This window comes from Anguilla anguilla, chromosome 18 (assembly GCF_013347855.1).
Source record: "Anguilla anguilla isolate fAngAng1 chromosome 18, fAngAng1.pri, whole genome shotgun sequence".
In the NCBI taxonomy this organism is placed as follows: domain Eukaryota; kingdom Metazoa; phylum Chordata; class Actinopteri; order Anguilliformes; family Anguillidae; genus Anguilla; species Anguilla anguilla.
The window spans coordinates 15,421,800-15,438,579 of NC_049218.1; the positions used below are offsets into that span (position 1 = coordinate 15,421,800).

Consider the following 16,780-nt stretch of genomic DNA (forward strand, 5'->3'; position numbering starts at 1 on the left):
GAGGGGATGGCAATTGGGAGAGCTATCATCGCTAGCAAACTTGAAGGTTTCCCATGCCTCAAGTTCAGCATCTGATTAATGTAGAATCTCGATTTTCCTGACTCTGGAAAAGACTTCTTAATTTTGGCAAATTTCGGCCATTTTTTCCCCTCTGCCCTACATAAGTTAGCATACATAGGCCTACATTTGTTTAATGTAGGCCTACAGAGTGCCTGAATATTAGGCGGTCTATGGCAAGTTTAAATTTAAGTTCCGTTCAAAACAGATAATCAATGTTTGTTTATTTATTTATTTATTTATTTATTTATTTATTTTGATCGGGTTGTATGGTGTATGGGTTATAAACGTTCATCTTTACCCGGCCAGGGGTCCCACAATGCCTGCGTGGCCTTATACAGCTAGGCACGCCCATCTCTGCGTGTAGCCTACATTTAAATTTCAGATTTGTAAATAATGGACATGTGAAATATATCATTACACAAACTGTATTCACTGTTTGTATCTGTGGGTGTGATTTGTTCATACTCTTTCTGCTGTAGTTTCTGTGTGTGTATGTATGTATAGAAGTAAAAAGTCAGAAGTAAGTATGTTGAAATGCAGCAAATGATAATCAGATACCTTAATTTGACAATGTTCAAAGAAAAGGATACATATTATTATTATTATTATTATTATTATTATTATTATTATTATTATTATGTTTGTACAGGTCTAAATTTGGTTTTCAGTAGCATTCTCAAAGCCTGAGTACCCACACAAATGTTTTTAAAATATTTTTTGTTTATTATTCTATGAAATTCAAGTTAATACAAGTTCATGTTATGGATAGTTCTCTGAACACAATTATGAACTAATTATATGTGATTTTCTTTCCATCACTGGATTGCTTTCTACTTTAAATTAAATGTGAAAAAATTGAGATGAAAACATCTGGTCACCTGTTTTGGCTGGCATTCACCTTATATCTTTCTGTTGTTTCTTCTCACTTATAATAGGGAGCAAATAGACTATTTTACGAGACTGCCACAACTGTTGATTTCTTTTCAATCACAGTTAAATTCAATTATAATTACCTGCTTGTACCTGAATGGTACATTTGATGCATGCATCAACCATATAAAGCTTTCAATCCCAGCTGGGGTTGGTCTGGCCAGCCTAATTAATAGGTTTTTGTAACTTATTGACTATCAATACTCTATGTTTTACAACTATATGAGAGAGGGATGGTCTGTGCAATGATGCTGCACACTTGAAGAGAATGTGCCCTTTGGCTTTCCTACATCATTTTATATATATTCTTAACAAGGTCCAGCACACGAAAATAAAATTTGTATGTTGCACACACAATTTGTATACTGCATACATTCTCCGTTTGGTTCATTATGAGTTCATTATTCCCTTGTTTCTCTTCTCTCTTGGCCATAGGAACAGATGGTCAACAAGTGCCAGTCACATCATGGTTTCAGATCATTGCCTTTAGCAGAGTCACAGCCAAAGGGGTTTCATAAATTATTACTAGAGTGTTTATGCTTCTTCAAGGCTTCCAAAGCACTAATGAGATGCCAGTTAACACTTCTACAAACATTTGTAAATTAATAGGTTTGTGCATCACATATTCTGGATGGAGAATTAAATGTTCATATATAAATAATCTTTATTGGAGTATTTAAAAAAGGTATACCTATTTTACAGAATGAATTTATAAGCATTTAGTTACTTTGAATATATTATGTTTTATTTTAAGATTCTTATTCTTTCTGTAATGAGAGTGATATGAGTTTGGTGCTGTGGAAGAAAATATTGGTTAGCAGTGGGTTGCTCATGTCACTGAAAATATTTGAATATGTTGACCTCAGGGTTTTTCGACCACTGCACAGAAATCAGTATGTGTCACAGAGAGTAAGTCAGTGTGTGACCAGAAAGGGGTGTGCGATCTGAGAGGAACATTGTCAGGGATATTGAAGTCATGGTTGTTGTAATAGCATTGTGTACACAAATAGTGTCAACCAAAATGCTTTGCTAATACCTGACCAATACTGTAAAACCTAAACATAAATTCTAACTGAAACTGAAAACGATGTGTTAAATTTATTCATATTGTGATGTGCTGTATAAATTCCTCTGTCCGTGTCTTGTGCTATAGATAAAATGAGTGACAGTTTCTAGTGTGTGAGGTAGTATGGGAGTCTACACTTTATGCAGCCATTAAACATTTGGCTTCACTGCTCTCTGTTTAAAGACTGATTTCTACATTAAATTTGTGCTACAACTCTATCAAAACTTTGCACACTTTAAATAAATGTTTGTTAATTTTTTACACCACCAGGAATTTTTGTGTTTGTGAGACAGAGTGGTATAGGGGTTAGAGTCTATGACATATTTGAATCAATTTATGTCAATACTATACTGGACTATATTTCAGTCATCAAACAACCCCTTTATATGAAAATGTTACATCTTTAAATTCACAGAAAAGCAGAAACCCAACACGGTCAGTTATGAACAAATGCATTTATTCAAGTAAATTTCTTTTCCCCGTTCAAGGTTGATCTTTCATCATAACTATAAAACCATCCACAATGACAAGCTCTGTAAAGTAGACCAGCTCACCATGTACCCAAAATGTGTGTGTGTGTGTGTGTGTGTGCATGCACAAATTTCTGTGTGGAGTCTGCCTCACCTCTTCCTCCATTAAAAATTTACTGCACAATTGTTTTTCCTTCTGTGCAATGGTGAGTATTTTTACTTTCAGAATAACCAAAACGTATGAATAAAACACCACCTCATTAATATTGCATTTGGCTCACATATTCCACATCATCCACAAATAGTTGCACTTTCCTAATCTCCAATATAAACGTACTGTGTCAATAAAACAGTAAATAACTCTGGCACACTGTGCCAAGTAAGCATTTCTTATAATTAAGAACTACCAAAGTACTCATAGTTCATGAATTCAGTTTTATTTTTGTTTTCTCCGTTTACCTTAAAATGAACAATACTTTTTATGTGCATCTTATAAAAAAGACTTTATTCAAAATGCTTTAACACAATTATGCCATTATGTAGATGTTAACTACACAAACTTCTTTTCAAAGTTTGCATCTTTGTTTATGTTTGCATTGATTTCACAACAACACACAAAGTTCTTACTTCATCCATATTTTTAGCTCTGTAATTCCTATCTGAGAGGCCCCATATCTTTCACAGAGTCATTGTCATTATGCTCGAGTCGGCTTAATCCTTCCACCAAAGAGCACTCTCTCAGAGGGGCTAGCACAAGGAGCCGCGGCGTCCCTCTGACCTCTAACGCCTCGCTTGAGCCGATCAGGGGAGGCATGAATCCCTTTATACACACTGTACAGGCTGGTGGCAGGGAAAGATCTGGTACTTTTAAGTGAGAATAGAAAATATATTTATATAATACGGCTAACAAAATACAGTCATACAATATGAAAAATACGCAATCGTCTCTTCATGAATAAATTAATCACTGTGATAATGAAACGCCCTTCACCCTAAGAGAAAGGTAATGACAACATATACTCCACGTCCATTCCAAAGCAAACCATAAGAGCCATTCAGCTGGACACCTTCTTTCACCAGAGATGGCAGAGTGAGGTTTCATGAAATCTAAAATGGAAGGAGCTGTCACATGTGCACTGATACGATCTTTGTATTTTGCTGTGGCAAGAAAAAAGATTTTGATCGGTTTCAACACATCAGCGATTGATAGCTTACTATAGCTCTGCCCCACTCTCCCATCACCCCTTTAAATCAAAGCAAGATGCTTCAAGTTGAAGCAGCTACACAGAAAACTGTAAAAAGGAAGTCTTATTGCTTATTCTCCCCATGTACAGTTCATTCAACAGTTTTCCTGTCTTCCTTTCAGTCTCTCACAGCATTATCCTGCTGTAGCACAAAGCCACATTCTCACTTACAGTATGAAAGATATCAAAAGAGGCAATCATATATGTGGCTGAAGAGCTGGTCAACAACAATAAATGAAGATTAGACTAGGATTGATACTCAAGTTTTAGTTCAACATGCAACACAAACCCACTCTTCTCCTTCAGCACAGTTCGCTGCTTTCTGTTCGTCCTGCTGCTTTCATACCTTTGATTTAAAATGGTTGCTTTGTTCGACTGACAAATTCAGTTTGACAATATTTCCCCATAACCTTTTCGCGGAATACTCAGTTATGTCTTTACCCTGTAATACGCAACAACCAGAGGTCACTTTATTCACGATTATAAACAGTGAGATTAACGAGCCACATACTCAAAGAAGGGGGGAAAAAATGGACCAAAGGTAGATATCTCCACACTCACACAGAGCATAAGGAGACCACAAACAGAAACATCTGCCCATTTGGCCTGGGGTTTGTTATTCTACACAGGGAATCAAACTAAAACTTTTCTGTAGAGTACTGGTTTCTGTCATTTTGATGATTAAAAAAGCACAAAAAAAAAAGTGAATATTTCCTGTACAACACTGACGCGGGGAGTTTAAGCCTGAACAGAGTAGCAGCCAGTGCCTCTTTTCACAGCCTCTGGCAGCACTGACTTTCTGTCTGTCTGTCCGTCTGTCTGTCTGTAGTCTTGGCAGTTCCTCTGATGTAGGAGTCCGCAGTAAAAGGCCGTTTTTGGTTCACATTCTGCTCCCTTCGGTACTAATGACCAAAGAGAGAGAGGCTGGGTGCACTTTGTGGAAAAGGGAGCAGGTCTTTATTTCCCCAGCATGTTTATAAACTCCAGAGAAGCAGGGCTGAGCACCGCTTACATCTTCGAGCGCAAGTTCCGTATGGAGGAGTCCGTTCACTTCCGCCACCAGCAGCTTTCCGTAAACAATTACAAGTAGCGTGTCCCAAAACCCAGCGATGCTCCCGCCAAATCCTGTGGAATCCAAAACTAAACAGACGCTGTCTGGAGGAGGCTTTTTACATTCCACTCAACCAGATATCCCAGAATTCCACACAGCGAGATATTCCAGAACATCCAATTAATCTGTTTCACGATTGCAAAAAAAAAAAAAAAAAAAAAAAAACCCACAGAGAAAAAACTGAAAAAAGAAAACATTTTTCATTTCACTTGAATCGGAAAAACAAGGATTCACTATGCAAAAGCTGGACCAAGATGAAACACTGAGGTATATAGTCGGATGGAAATCACCTCCATCTCATCGTCACCGTCCCACTGTTGGTAAGTGTCCCAAATCTCTTTCTCTCCAGTCTCATCTGCAGTGCGGCCCAGGTTTGTATGGGCCGGCGACTCCGCTGTGCTGGGTGCGGCAGGGCGTGGCTCTAGGACTGCAGGTTCAGGGTGAATTTCCACTGCTGGCTGAGGGAGGGGCCACACACCTCCACCGTGAGGCCCCCAGTCCGCGCGCTCCGGCTGTCCAAGCACAGGTTACTGCCCACGTGCCGAAGCTTGGAGTTACTCTCGATCTGTTCCCACTTCTGTAGCACAGAGACAGAGAGCACAGCAGTGTTATCAGCCCTCTGTTAGAGCTGACACCCTTTCACCCGGCCAGGCTTCAGGCCAGAGAGCTTTGATCCTGCACTCCCCACCTGGACCACTCACCTGTCTGCTGTCATTCTCCCTGCAGCCCTGGAGTTTAATTTGAGAGCCAGCAACCCGGTCCACCACGGTCAGGCACAGGTCCATGTGTTTAACAGATTTATCCTTGGTCAGAGCCCACTCCTATGATGGACAGATCCAGTGAACCAATGAACACACACTTCTGACCCCTACTGGGGGACTCACGCATCACAGGCATTCACCCTCTGACCCACTAGTCCATCAACACCCAGAGTGAGTCCCCACCTACCCTGAGACCCGTCGAGAAGCCTAATTGGGGAATTAGGGTGCACTCTGTAGCAAGTGTCCCGTAGCCAGCTGACAGGCCCGTTAGTGCCTGACCAATGGCTGCGTTAAACACGCTTTGGGAACTTACACACGTATGGCTAGTTCACCATGCCAGAACAAGCCAGTGTGTGCCGGGTAGCGGCCATGGTAATGCGTCGCTGCTATGGTCATCACCCAGGTGCACAGTTGCCACGGTTATATCCCAGGTGTGCACCTGAGACCATAGAAATGAAGCCGCACGGTACCTGAGCTCGGAATGGTACCTGGTTGCCCCCGGCATTGTGGCACTCGTACACCCCCACCACACCATCGGCAAAGTGTCCCAGCGTGTCTAGACAGTTGGATCCCTGCTGCAGAGCACCAAACGCGATGTCCTGGTGGTCTGGGACCCTGCGGGGAAGGAAAGGCCTGGTCAGGGAGCGGAACACTGCAGCTCCGGCAGATGGGTGAGTTGCACCATGGACACACTGTGGCAGGGCCCGTGGGGACAGTACCTGTCGAGGTTAAACGGTGACCATACTTTCACCCTAAAAAGAGTCTAGCAGGTCACATGACACACCAGTTAATGTAGGAAGGCCTGGTCTCACCTGAGCTCTGGGTAGACGTTGTCCAGGTACCACTTGAAAGGTTTACAGGCCAGCCTCTTTTTCATCTCCAGACGGCTCTGAACGCTGACAGCCACAGAGTAAAACGCATCAATCAAAATGTGCACATTTTAACCAAAAATGAGTGTCAATGACACATCTTACAGTTCATCCTATAAGTATGGCTACTGCAATTCTGAAAATAAAGGGGGTGAACTGTAATGTATTTACAGAAATTCATCCCCACAAGTCAGAGTAAAAATTGTACACTCTAAGAGGGAGTTTCAGTAAAATTGAGAGGTGTTTCAATAAAAAAAATTAGTCACACAAAGATGGGGTGCAAAAATCAAAGGTATGCTAGTTGGGGTGTGCATCTTGTATGCGTAAGGAGTGACTGATGCCACACAGGTTATATGATAATTCCCATCCAAATATGCCATCTCACAAAAGAAAAAAGAAAAAGAAACTAACGTGACTCAAAGAATAAGTCCTGGGGCAATGCACCCATTTCTGTAAGTAGTTCAGTGAACACACAAGGGAAATATCTTACAGAAAACTGTTTCAGCTCAGAACTGATTGCACACTTCCTCAGAAAGAAGTTCTCCAATAGCATGTGGGCACGTTGAACTGGCTACTGTGGTGGCTCATTAACTTGGAAGTGAGTGTCAAGGGTCAGAGGTCAGAAGTCATTCATATCACTGGGTTAGGTATGTACAGCCTCAAGCTGAGTCTGCAGTGCTGAACCACCACAGTTTAATAGGTTGGAAGTTAAGGTTGGATCATTCTGGAAGGTAAGACGGACACAGCTGAGCTTGTGTGGGGCAGTGCACAGGCGTGTGGAAGGGTGATGTGGGGGGTGCACTTGTGTGGGTGACACCTACTTGCCATAGGGGACGTTTCGGGCCGAGGGGACAGCAGCGTAGTAGAAGTTCTTATACTCGTCCATCCAAACCTCTGCAGCACGACGTGTGTTCCTACACACACACACACACACACACACACAGATGCATTTACACACAGAACAAATGCCGCAGCATTCATAGACATGGAACAAAAACATAACTGTGCATGGTTTACAGCCAACACAGGACACGGGCCGTTTCTCAACTCAGCAAGTGCAACAATCAAAGGCACAACATTTATAATGTTCATGGCCGTTCACATAACAAGCATCTTATCTCTGAGAGAGAGAGAGAGAGAGAAAGAGAGAGAGAGATATGAGTCTCTGAAAATGAGATGCAGTTGCAGTATGCGGCCACCAGATGGCAGCAGAGCATCGCTGCCCAGTCCGTTGAATCCAGTGCACATCCAGCAACAGCCTTACAGCATCTACAGGCAGCAGGTCATACAACTGGATGCACTCACATTCCCTTGCACTGTTAGGGATTCTGGATAAGAACTTCCGCTTAATGAATATAATGTAATGTCATGTCATTATGCATTTAGGTGAAAGTGTAGCCAGGGTCAAGCTTCCACTGTAGCATGTAGTATGTAGGTGATATTAGGGCTGGTGGATCATATAGATGATGTAAAGGAGAATTTACCTGGCGAAGACAGTACCACTGCCCCCAGGGAAGGTGTAGGGGTGCTGTTTTCGGAAGACATGCCCCACCCTGCTGCAGGGGATAATTTCCAGGCTGCCTCCACACTGCCAAACCCGGAACGAGATCTCTGCACATGGGAACACAAACACACACACACACACACACACACGAACACAGATACCCACAGATGCACCCACACATACACACACGTTTCCACATATATATACATATTACAGCACACACAGCTATGAACACAATTATATTACCGCATAAACATGCAGGGTTATTCCCGTCAGCCCTGTTTGGTAGTTTTTCTTCAGCCCAAGAAGAAAACCAGCCTTTCAACACTCTAAACGCTGCACCAGTCTATACATCTTCACGTGGAATACAAACTTTTTTTGCTCACCTAAATTTTCTCCCCCCCAGACATCCATCATCATGTCATATTTTCCCAGCTTTTCAAAATTGTCCTTGTCCATGACAAAGAGGCCTCCTGCAATCATGGGTGTCCTGATGACGGATAAAATAACAGACAAGGACAGGTGAGCCAGGCCCCCCACATGGGAGAGTAGCTGGCTAACCCCCACCCCCCCTTCCCCCATATAAGCGTGTCCCTTACAACAAATCTATACATTTCACAGAAGACTGAACCAACACATCCGTTCAGAGCAACTGATAAGAGGTCACGCTTCATAAACTCTTTTCCAGTTCAATTTCATTTCAACACACTAGAATGTTTACATTCAAACAAATATGACAAATGCCAAAGCTCAATAAAAATGAATGAAAAAACACAAAAAAAATGTTCTTATATATTTTTTCTTCAATTTTACCATTTGTCCCACATTTGCCCAAATACATATCTCAGCAGACAAGCACTCTCTCTCCTCTGAAGCGCACTACATCAGCCGCAGACCTGCTTTTCCCTCCGCAGGTCTGCACTTAAACACAATGGCAGTTTGCAGCTTCTCCAGGAAGAGCGCCTGACTGACCAGAGGGGGGCGCAGGTTGGTACTGTGGTGTAACAGTTAAGGAACTGGACCAGGAACTAGTTTCCTGGTTCAAATCCCAGGTGGGCCACTCCTGTTATACCCTTGATCAAGGCACTTAGCATGAGTTGCTTCAGTAAACACCCAGCTGTATAAGTTGACTGTACGGTATATAGAGACTAAGCTGTGTAAGTTGCTCAGGGTAAGAATGTCTGATAAAGTAACTTTAATATAAAATGCAGGTCTGGTATCAGATGAATGCCCTGCTGACTGAGCTCCCTCCCTACCTCCACAGGTGCAGCTGTGATAACAACGTGCAGCTACGGATAATAACTCTCTTCCCTGTGGGACAGGCCACACAACAGCAGCCATTTTAGAATGAAATATAAAAACAGCAGATTAGGGGAAGAGCTGATGAAGCTAATCCTTTTTCAATGTTACTGCAGTAGTGGGGATTGGAGTTAATGTACGTCTTGGTTCAGATCTTGCGCTGCCTGCCAGTAATTACATTACTCCAGCTGAATTTAATCTCTGCACTTTGGGCAACAGAGGAATAGAAGTGAAATGAAGGAGGAGATGATCCACAGTGTCGGCAGAGTTGGCAGAGATGTTGGAGCAGAAGAGAAAAGCAGGTCCCACCAGTGAGGCTACATTTTGCCAAAGCTGCTCACAGCCAGGTGGAGTCACAGTTCCACACCTATCCTGTTCCACGCCTCCTATCCAGCTCCGCTCCGATTCTCTGCAGTTCTCGGTGCCTGTAAGCGATCAGCGCATCAGACAGAGAGAGGAAGGGATACATACTTTATGGGAGCGGTGGGGTTGCCTTGTCGAGCCCGTCTCTGTTCTAATGTCATGTAGTCCCACTTGAACACCAGGTTCCAGTCGAACCCTGGAGAGAAAAGTTTTACAGTTCATATCAGCTCAGAAAATCAGCTCCCTGACACTTAGTTTCAAAGCATCCTAATTAACAAACACTAAATCTAAAATGTAAAAACACTCAATTTTACTCCTATGTACAAGTGAAGAAATACTAAGAAATGCTGATTACATCCTGTCATCCGATTCATTTATTTTATAAGTAAACTGGGAGCTGTAATTATGTTTGGTACCAGTCATAAGCACCTATATGTTTGCTTGGCTATTATGCATATGTATTAGTTGCATTTCTGTCCCACTCTGAGTGGGTTCAGGGTTTTGAATGAGCTGGGGTTCTGGGCCTGGTCCTGAAGACACCAGGGAGAACACGGACAGCATCACACGACATGTAATTTCCCTCCACACGTTTTTACAAAGGAGTCTAACGGACGCAACAAAGCCGCTTTGTGGGCCAGTAAACCAAGCGCACAGTGTTGCTCCAGCTGTCAGTGTGGGCACTCTGCTGTGCTTTTCAGCTGGGGTTCATGTGCTCAGTTTACCCAGCCTCATGGCCTGCGCTGCCCCACAGAGTACCAGCAGGTCAGAGAACATCCACATCCAGCAGCCTTTCCAGCGCACTGTGTCTGCCACAATCCCCGGGCAATCAATTAAACAGCACAAAAGGGCTTCTCATTTCTGCCTGATCTCACACAGACACACACACGCACACATGCACACACATACACACACATGCATGTACACACACACACAGACACACAGAAACACACACACACAGAGACACACCCTCACACAGACACTCACACACAGAGTACGGGGGGGGGGGGGTCCTTACCTCCTTTGAGGTCAGCTGACGCACCCACATACTGGAAGTTGTCCATGTTGATGACATCAATGATGGGAGACACAACACGACTTTTATCCTGAAATATTCATCAGAAACATGAGCCAGACCACAGCCTTTACAAGCACACACACAGTAAAGGTTCTGTTTCATGATTCTCTTAGTGGCGTATGTTTGTCTGCCCCTGGCCCCGTTAGACTGGGACAACAGTTGTCCTGGGGAAATAAATGACTGAATAACAGTTCAATATCAGCCAGACTCACCGCTACGGGCAATGAGAAACATAATTACATCTAAAGAGATGGAAGGCCAACAATCTATTTTTCCATCTCTGGAGTTTAAAGAGAGATTATTCAGTGGAAGGACTATTGGATTTTTTCAAGGGAAGGGCAGTCAGTAGCATAATTCGTAGATTGCATAATGTAATAACTGCAGAACAAATACAAAACTCCCCTCCCCTGATGAACATGTGAGAAAATGGTGACTGGGCATCTGTAGAAGACGCTAGAGTTTACATTAAATCACATTAATGCACTTCTGGATGCATGGGGGGAGGAGCCAACTGGGTTTACCCAGAGTGCTTTGCCAGGAGCCATGGCACCCATATACCTGGGTGAAGACCTGTGTGCAGTGTGGCAGAGCTGTGAGGTGAGTCCCCAAGGACACCGTGAGCCTCAGGACAGGCTCCTGCCAATCACAGGTAGTGCAGATAAAGTGTGGGTGGCGCTGTGGTGATCGTTTGTTAAAAGGAGAGTGACTTTCTCAGCCTGTTGGCCAGGAGTCTACAGGTTGTAGTGGACGGGGTGGAGCTTGCACAGGAAGTGATGGGCGCAGGGAACTGACCTCTGCCACGCTCTCCAGCAGCGGCTCCAGCCAGTGCTCGTTGCACTCGCAGTGACTGTCCAGGAACGTCAAGACGCTGGCGGTGGCCGCATCCGCCCCTCGAACCCGGGACCTCATCAGACCTTTGCGTGATGGAGCACCGGGTCAGCGTTACTTTTATACTTTTATCAATTTAAATAAAGTATAAGCCTCTGTAAAAATCATGTTCCTCACCTTCACGACGATCATTGCGAAGGACTCGTACTTTCTCTATTTTAGATAATAAAGAGCCGTCTTCAGCTGCAGACACAAAGCAGTGTGTTGTAATCAGATTTCACCGGGGAATGAAACACTCTGGAACACTCAAGACTGAATGTTTCATATGCCCATGACTGGTCTTATTTTCACCTGCAGTAACAAAGCTAGGGAAGCTCGGGGAAACGTGGGGAAGGGAGGCACTACAGTAAATATCCAGTTGTGTAAACGGACTGCATATAAAAATGAAGAAGATGCAAGCTGCTCTGGGAAAATGCCTAATATACATATATCTAAGTGTATTAATGTTGTGTGCGTGTGAGAGTGTATATTCATGCTGTGAGAGGAAGACTATTAATATACCGCAAATAACTGAGTATTATTATGCTATATGCAGGAGTGTAATGGACATGTTTAGCAGCTGAAGGCAGTGAACTAAGAGAAAGCAGAAAGGAGAGAAATAAGTGTACTGTGTGTTAGCTACAGGGGAAGAGCCAGGCAGACACTAATGGGCACAGGCACACTTACAGTAGTACAGTACATTATACAGCACTTACGGTTGTCGCTGTAATCATCCACCAGGACAATCTCTTTGACCAGGTGTGGCGGGCTCTTTTTCAGGACACTAGTAAAAAAGGAGGGAGATGGCTGAGGGTTACTTTACCGTGCCCGGGAGAGCACACTGTCATGTGCATAGGCCTACATAACAGCGACTGCAAGTGAGGAAGTGGTCTCACCTGACCACAGTTCGCAGAAGGGCGGACCGAGCCTCGTTGTGGAAGGTTATGACCACGCTGGCGGCCGGCAGGTCTGTCCTCCACTGTTTGTGTCGACAGCTGAATGAGAGACAGAGATTGCAGTTACATGGCGGTGAAGAGTGACACATTTATGATCAGTTTGTCTGGTGAAACGAGAGTAGTGAAGGACCGGTGTGTTTCACCAACGCGCAGCCTGCCGGTTTCACCAACGCGCTGCCTAGCGGTTTCACAAACTGCGCAGCACACAAGCACAGCATTCACTCAGACCACAGTGGGTGGCACAGTCGAATACAATCACCTCATTCTCATCCTACTGCAGTCATAAGCTCTTATATCATCCGCACCATATCATATGACCTGGTTTTCCAGAGCGAACGAGCAGAATTAAACTGAGTTCTATACTTAAATACAAGTAATACAAATTTAAAAATATACCCTGTAACTTCCTCATAAGAACAGCACTGCTCTTTTCTCCTTCAGAAGGGTCATGGAAATGCTTACCTTCAAAATGCAATTTCTTGTGCTCACAATGTGGGACATTTGGGGAAATGAGTGTGTCCCTGTTTCAGTCATTTAAAGTGACCTGGGAGAGTCAAACACTAGTGGTATTGATGGCCTGTGGTGTGCATCTCACAATCACTGAGGCACAGCACTCCCACCATTACCCTTAACTACACACCGACAACACCGACATCAACATCTGACAAGAAAAAATTGTCCCTTGTTCCTAGTCAATCATCTATTAACATGCGTTCCAAACCAGAGTAATATTTGGAAATAGATGATATAAAATTCAGAAAGATATTATCAATAATAACTACATTCACAATAATAACATTATCAATAATAACTTCAGTATGGGCTTCATTACTTGTAAATGGACAGCAAGCCAATGCCTCGCATTATAAATGTAGAAGAAACCAAAAAGAAAAATACCAAAAAGGGTCATTCCAGGGGAAAAGGGACGCTTTTTACCTTAACCTTGAAGGATTATGAGTGTCAAATATCAGAACAATCTAAAAGTTCAAGGTTGAAAAGGGTCAAATTTCCCCCAGAATGACCCAAAACTAAAAAATTAAAAAAAGATTGAATCTCCATGTGAGTAATGTACAATAGGCTAACAAAGGCTTCCTTTAGATGGTGTCAATATAAGTCTTCCTCAAAACAGAAATCCATTTTTTTCTTTTTGAAATACAGTGCATCATCTAGATTTGATCTGTAGTAAACTTTCAAATAACCAAAAGGCAAAGCTTAATATGGAACACACAGGAATCATTGTCCGTGACAGGTACAAGGAAGCCACTGTGTTCATCTGTGGAAGTACCCACAATGCAGCTGTGCAGACAGCTATATTCTTTTAAAAGCCAGTGGCCCAGATATTTTTCTATTATATGATTCAGCAGGATATGCACACCTTAGTAATATCAGGAATGCAGACACCGTTCAGGGTAAGGCAGGCATACCAGAGAATGACATCTAATGAAATGGCTTAAAAACATACCGATTTACAATGATGGTGTCAGGTGTGGCTACACAGGTAATTGCAATGACAGTGTCAGGTGTGGCCACACAGATAGCTATTTATAATACAACCCACTCACACCAGATGCATCAACCATTAGTCAACCTGTATATACTGTGAGCTTAATTATCATTTCATGACCATAATACCAGGTTAATGACCCCGGAGTAGGCCAACCGGTTTAGGGAAAAATTAATGTGTTCTCCGTTTTATAGACTTAAACGTACAGGATCTGAATAGACGAAACCCTGTACCTCTGAGTTCCACAATACCAAGAGTTAGCATAGGCTAGCTGAGAACAGAAAAAAAAGAAAACCAGAACAGCCCTACCACAGAGATAATAACACCTTCCTTGTTTGCTTACAAGCAGGTCCAACATACATGACTCTGCCTGTTCAAATTGTTGAGCTCAAGAAACAAACGCCTGTCCTTGTAACATCTACTAGACACTAAGCCCTTTGTACCCAGCAACTGACAGGAAAATCTATCACATCCCATGAATCACAGTAATAATCCCATTTATTTCACGGCGCCATATGTGGTGCGGGTCTTTAACTGGGAACAGAGGTGCTGGGCCCAGAGATGTGAGGCTGAATTAATGGCCCTTAAAGCCCTGAGCAAGCAGCACTCGTTCAGCACAAGCAGCCTTTAGTGTACGAGCGAGAGGCTTTTAATCAGACGCTGTGGAGATCACAGGTATCTGGGGCTTGTACCTTAAACACAGCTGCAGAGGGATGTAATGATGTGCTTGGACAGGACCTGGGTGCACAATATTCTGAGGAGAGAAAGGGGGGATTTTGCTAAAGTGCTAATGGAGCTTTGGTCCGCGACATGTTCCAGACCACAGCAGAGACCAAATGACTGGGTTATTTGGGGATAGAATCATCCAGGGCAATATGCCCAGCTGGGACAGTTATCACTGCACTGATGCACCATGGGGGTCAGATCTGATTCTGACTGGGCCAGAACTGACAAAAGCTATATATAGCATTCAAGGTCACAGTACTAAACCAACTCAATGTTTTGATCTGCTCCTCAAAGTTATTTTTATGAATGGATGGAAAGCCTTAAAAGGGAACTCTGTACTTATGAGTAATGACAGTGCAGGTTACCCAACAGGAGTATGAGAGGACTGCAGTAAGAGGAATAACAGTGTACTGCAATGGTGGAGTGTAGGAAGTTATGCAGATTGCAAAGGTGTTTCAGCCAATGTTTCAGCAACACCTGATGCAAAATAAGCAAGTAACCTGGCAAGACTGGATAAGCTGGTTTGTGAATGAGCAAGGCTTTGAGAATACTAGATAATCATGTTAAGAATGATCTTGGTTACTTAGCAAAAAACCTGTAAATTTTCATCTGGACCATCTTGCATTTGTGAGGACAGGCAATGTTTGTGGAGTTTTTAATGTAACGTAATGATGATGGCATCAGGGATATGTCCTTTCATTTGAACACTACTTCATACTTGCATAAAAATTACAACGACAGCAGCATCACTTCCAAGTGGCTTCTCTGCTAGGTTGTACACACAATTACATTCAAAGTTTCTCTCCCAGATGTTCATGAAATAAATTACAATATTTTCCTATTTCAGTTTTCTCCCCAGGATCACTCTAGGACATCTATTCATCTTTTAGATTACTCTGGAGGGCTTCTATTCATATTTCAGAATGACTTTTATTGTTCTGTCCCATCTAACTTTCTGAAACGTTCTTCCTTTAATATATAATTGGAGGCACCACTGCTGCATCAGAACACTGACATTATTGTGTATGAGGCTCTGTGGGATTGGTGCCTGTCTTTGTCAGTAATTTTGGCTCAATTTCAGAGGAAGAGGCTGCCTCTTTGCCTCTTGGACTTGGGAAGACTTTCTGGTCCGAGAACATTCTTTTGGTGGAAGAAAATCTAGACACTGAGTGAACAAATGATATCTCTGTAGAAACTTAAATAAAAAGGTCACAGAGAGGGCAGTGCAGGAATTCTGATTTACCATACCAATAAATACAGAAGGCTTATTCATCCTCTAATAGACCGGCTAAACACATTCAGCGTAGAGTAAACGTATGGGCAAAAAGTAGTGCCAGCAGAAAATTAATTACAATAGTCAAATTGGTACAAGTTTATCACCTCATGCTTGACATATTTGGCTTAGTTTCTTTTAAATGTGCATTGAGTTATGACTGGTTTATTATCATCAGGATTTATGTTAACCTGTGCTATCAACACTTCTGTGTGCTAATGCGAGCTAACTTAACCAGATAACAAAGTCAGCCAACTAGGTGTAATCTTGCAGTCGTGGCTAGCTAAGAGTCACAGCGGCAGCCATTACATGATTGTGCAAAGGGCAGTTCCTCATCAAGTTCTTATACCGTTCTGTGATTTTTTTAAAAACAGTTCTGTGATTGAATCATTTTTCATTTGTCCTTTTTGTAAATAGCCAGATATATGTTACAGAAATTTGAAACTGAATTGTAAGAACTGAAATTGAAAATGTATGCATTTGAATTTTTTTAACCTGTAAGTGAAAATTAAATGTACTGAAGACAGAATTCAAGCTCAAACCATTACATTCAATTTCGCATCATGAAATACAAATTCATGCAATTCAAATTAAATTTCTGCTGGCACTAATTTCTGCTAATACAAAAGGCTGTAAAAGAGGAGACAGGCTTTTAAGTGAAGGGTGCACCAAAAGTGGAACATGGTCACCCACACTGATATC

General features: G+C 42.6%; 1 protein-coding gene across 2 annotated transcripts in view; it reads right to left on the reverse strand.

Annotated features, from left to right (window-relative positions):
• Positions 1-2,496: 2,496 nt before the first annotated feature.
• LOC118217719 (polypeptide N-acetylgalactosaminyltransferase 2-like) overlaps positions 2,497-16,780 on the reverse strand; it is a 48,578-nt gene continuing 34,294 nt past the window's right edge. The window contains exons 4-16 of one of the 2 annotated variants that reach the window (XM_035399702.1): positions 12,516-12,614; positions 12,336-12,403; positions 11,758-11,823; positions 11,545-11,666; positions 10,693-10,780; positions 9,786-9,873; positions 8,402-8,505; positions 7,996-8,122; positions 7,333-7,425; positions 6,455-6,538; positions 6,113-6,257; positions 5,583-5,702; positions 2,497-5,458 (exon numbers count right to left, since the gene is read on the reverse strand). In XM_035399702.1, the coding sequence (XP_035255593.1) occupies positions 5,303-5,458; positions 5,583-5,702; positions 6,113-6,257; positions 6,455-6,538; positions 7,333-7,425; positions 7,996-8,122; positions 8,402-8,505; positions 9,786-9,873; positions 10,693-10,780; positions 11,545-11,666; positions 11,758-11,823; positions 12,336-12,403; positions 12,516-12,614 (1,360 nt within the window). In that variant the 3' untranslated portion in view covers positions 2,497-5,302. The remainder of the gene's footprint in view (positions 5,459-5,582; positions 5,703-6,112; positions 6,258-6,454; positions 6,539-7,332; positions 7,426-7,995; positions 8,123-8,401; positions 8,506-9,785; positions 9,874-10,692; positions 10,781-11,544; positions 11,667-11,757; positions 11,824-12,335; positions 12,404-12,515; positions 12,615-16,780) is intronic. The other variant, XM_035399703.1, reaches the window with a different exon arrangement.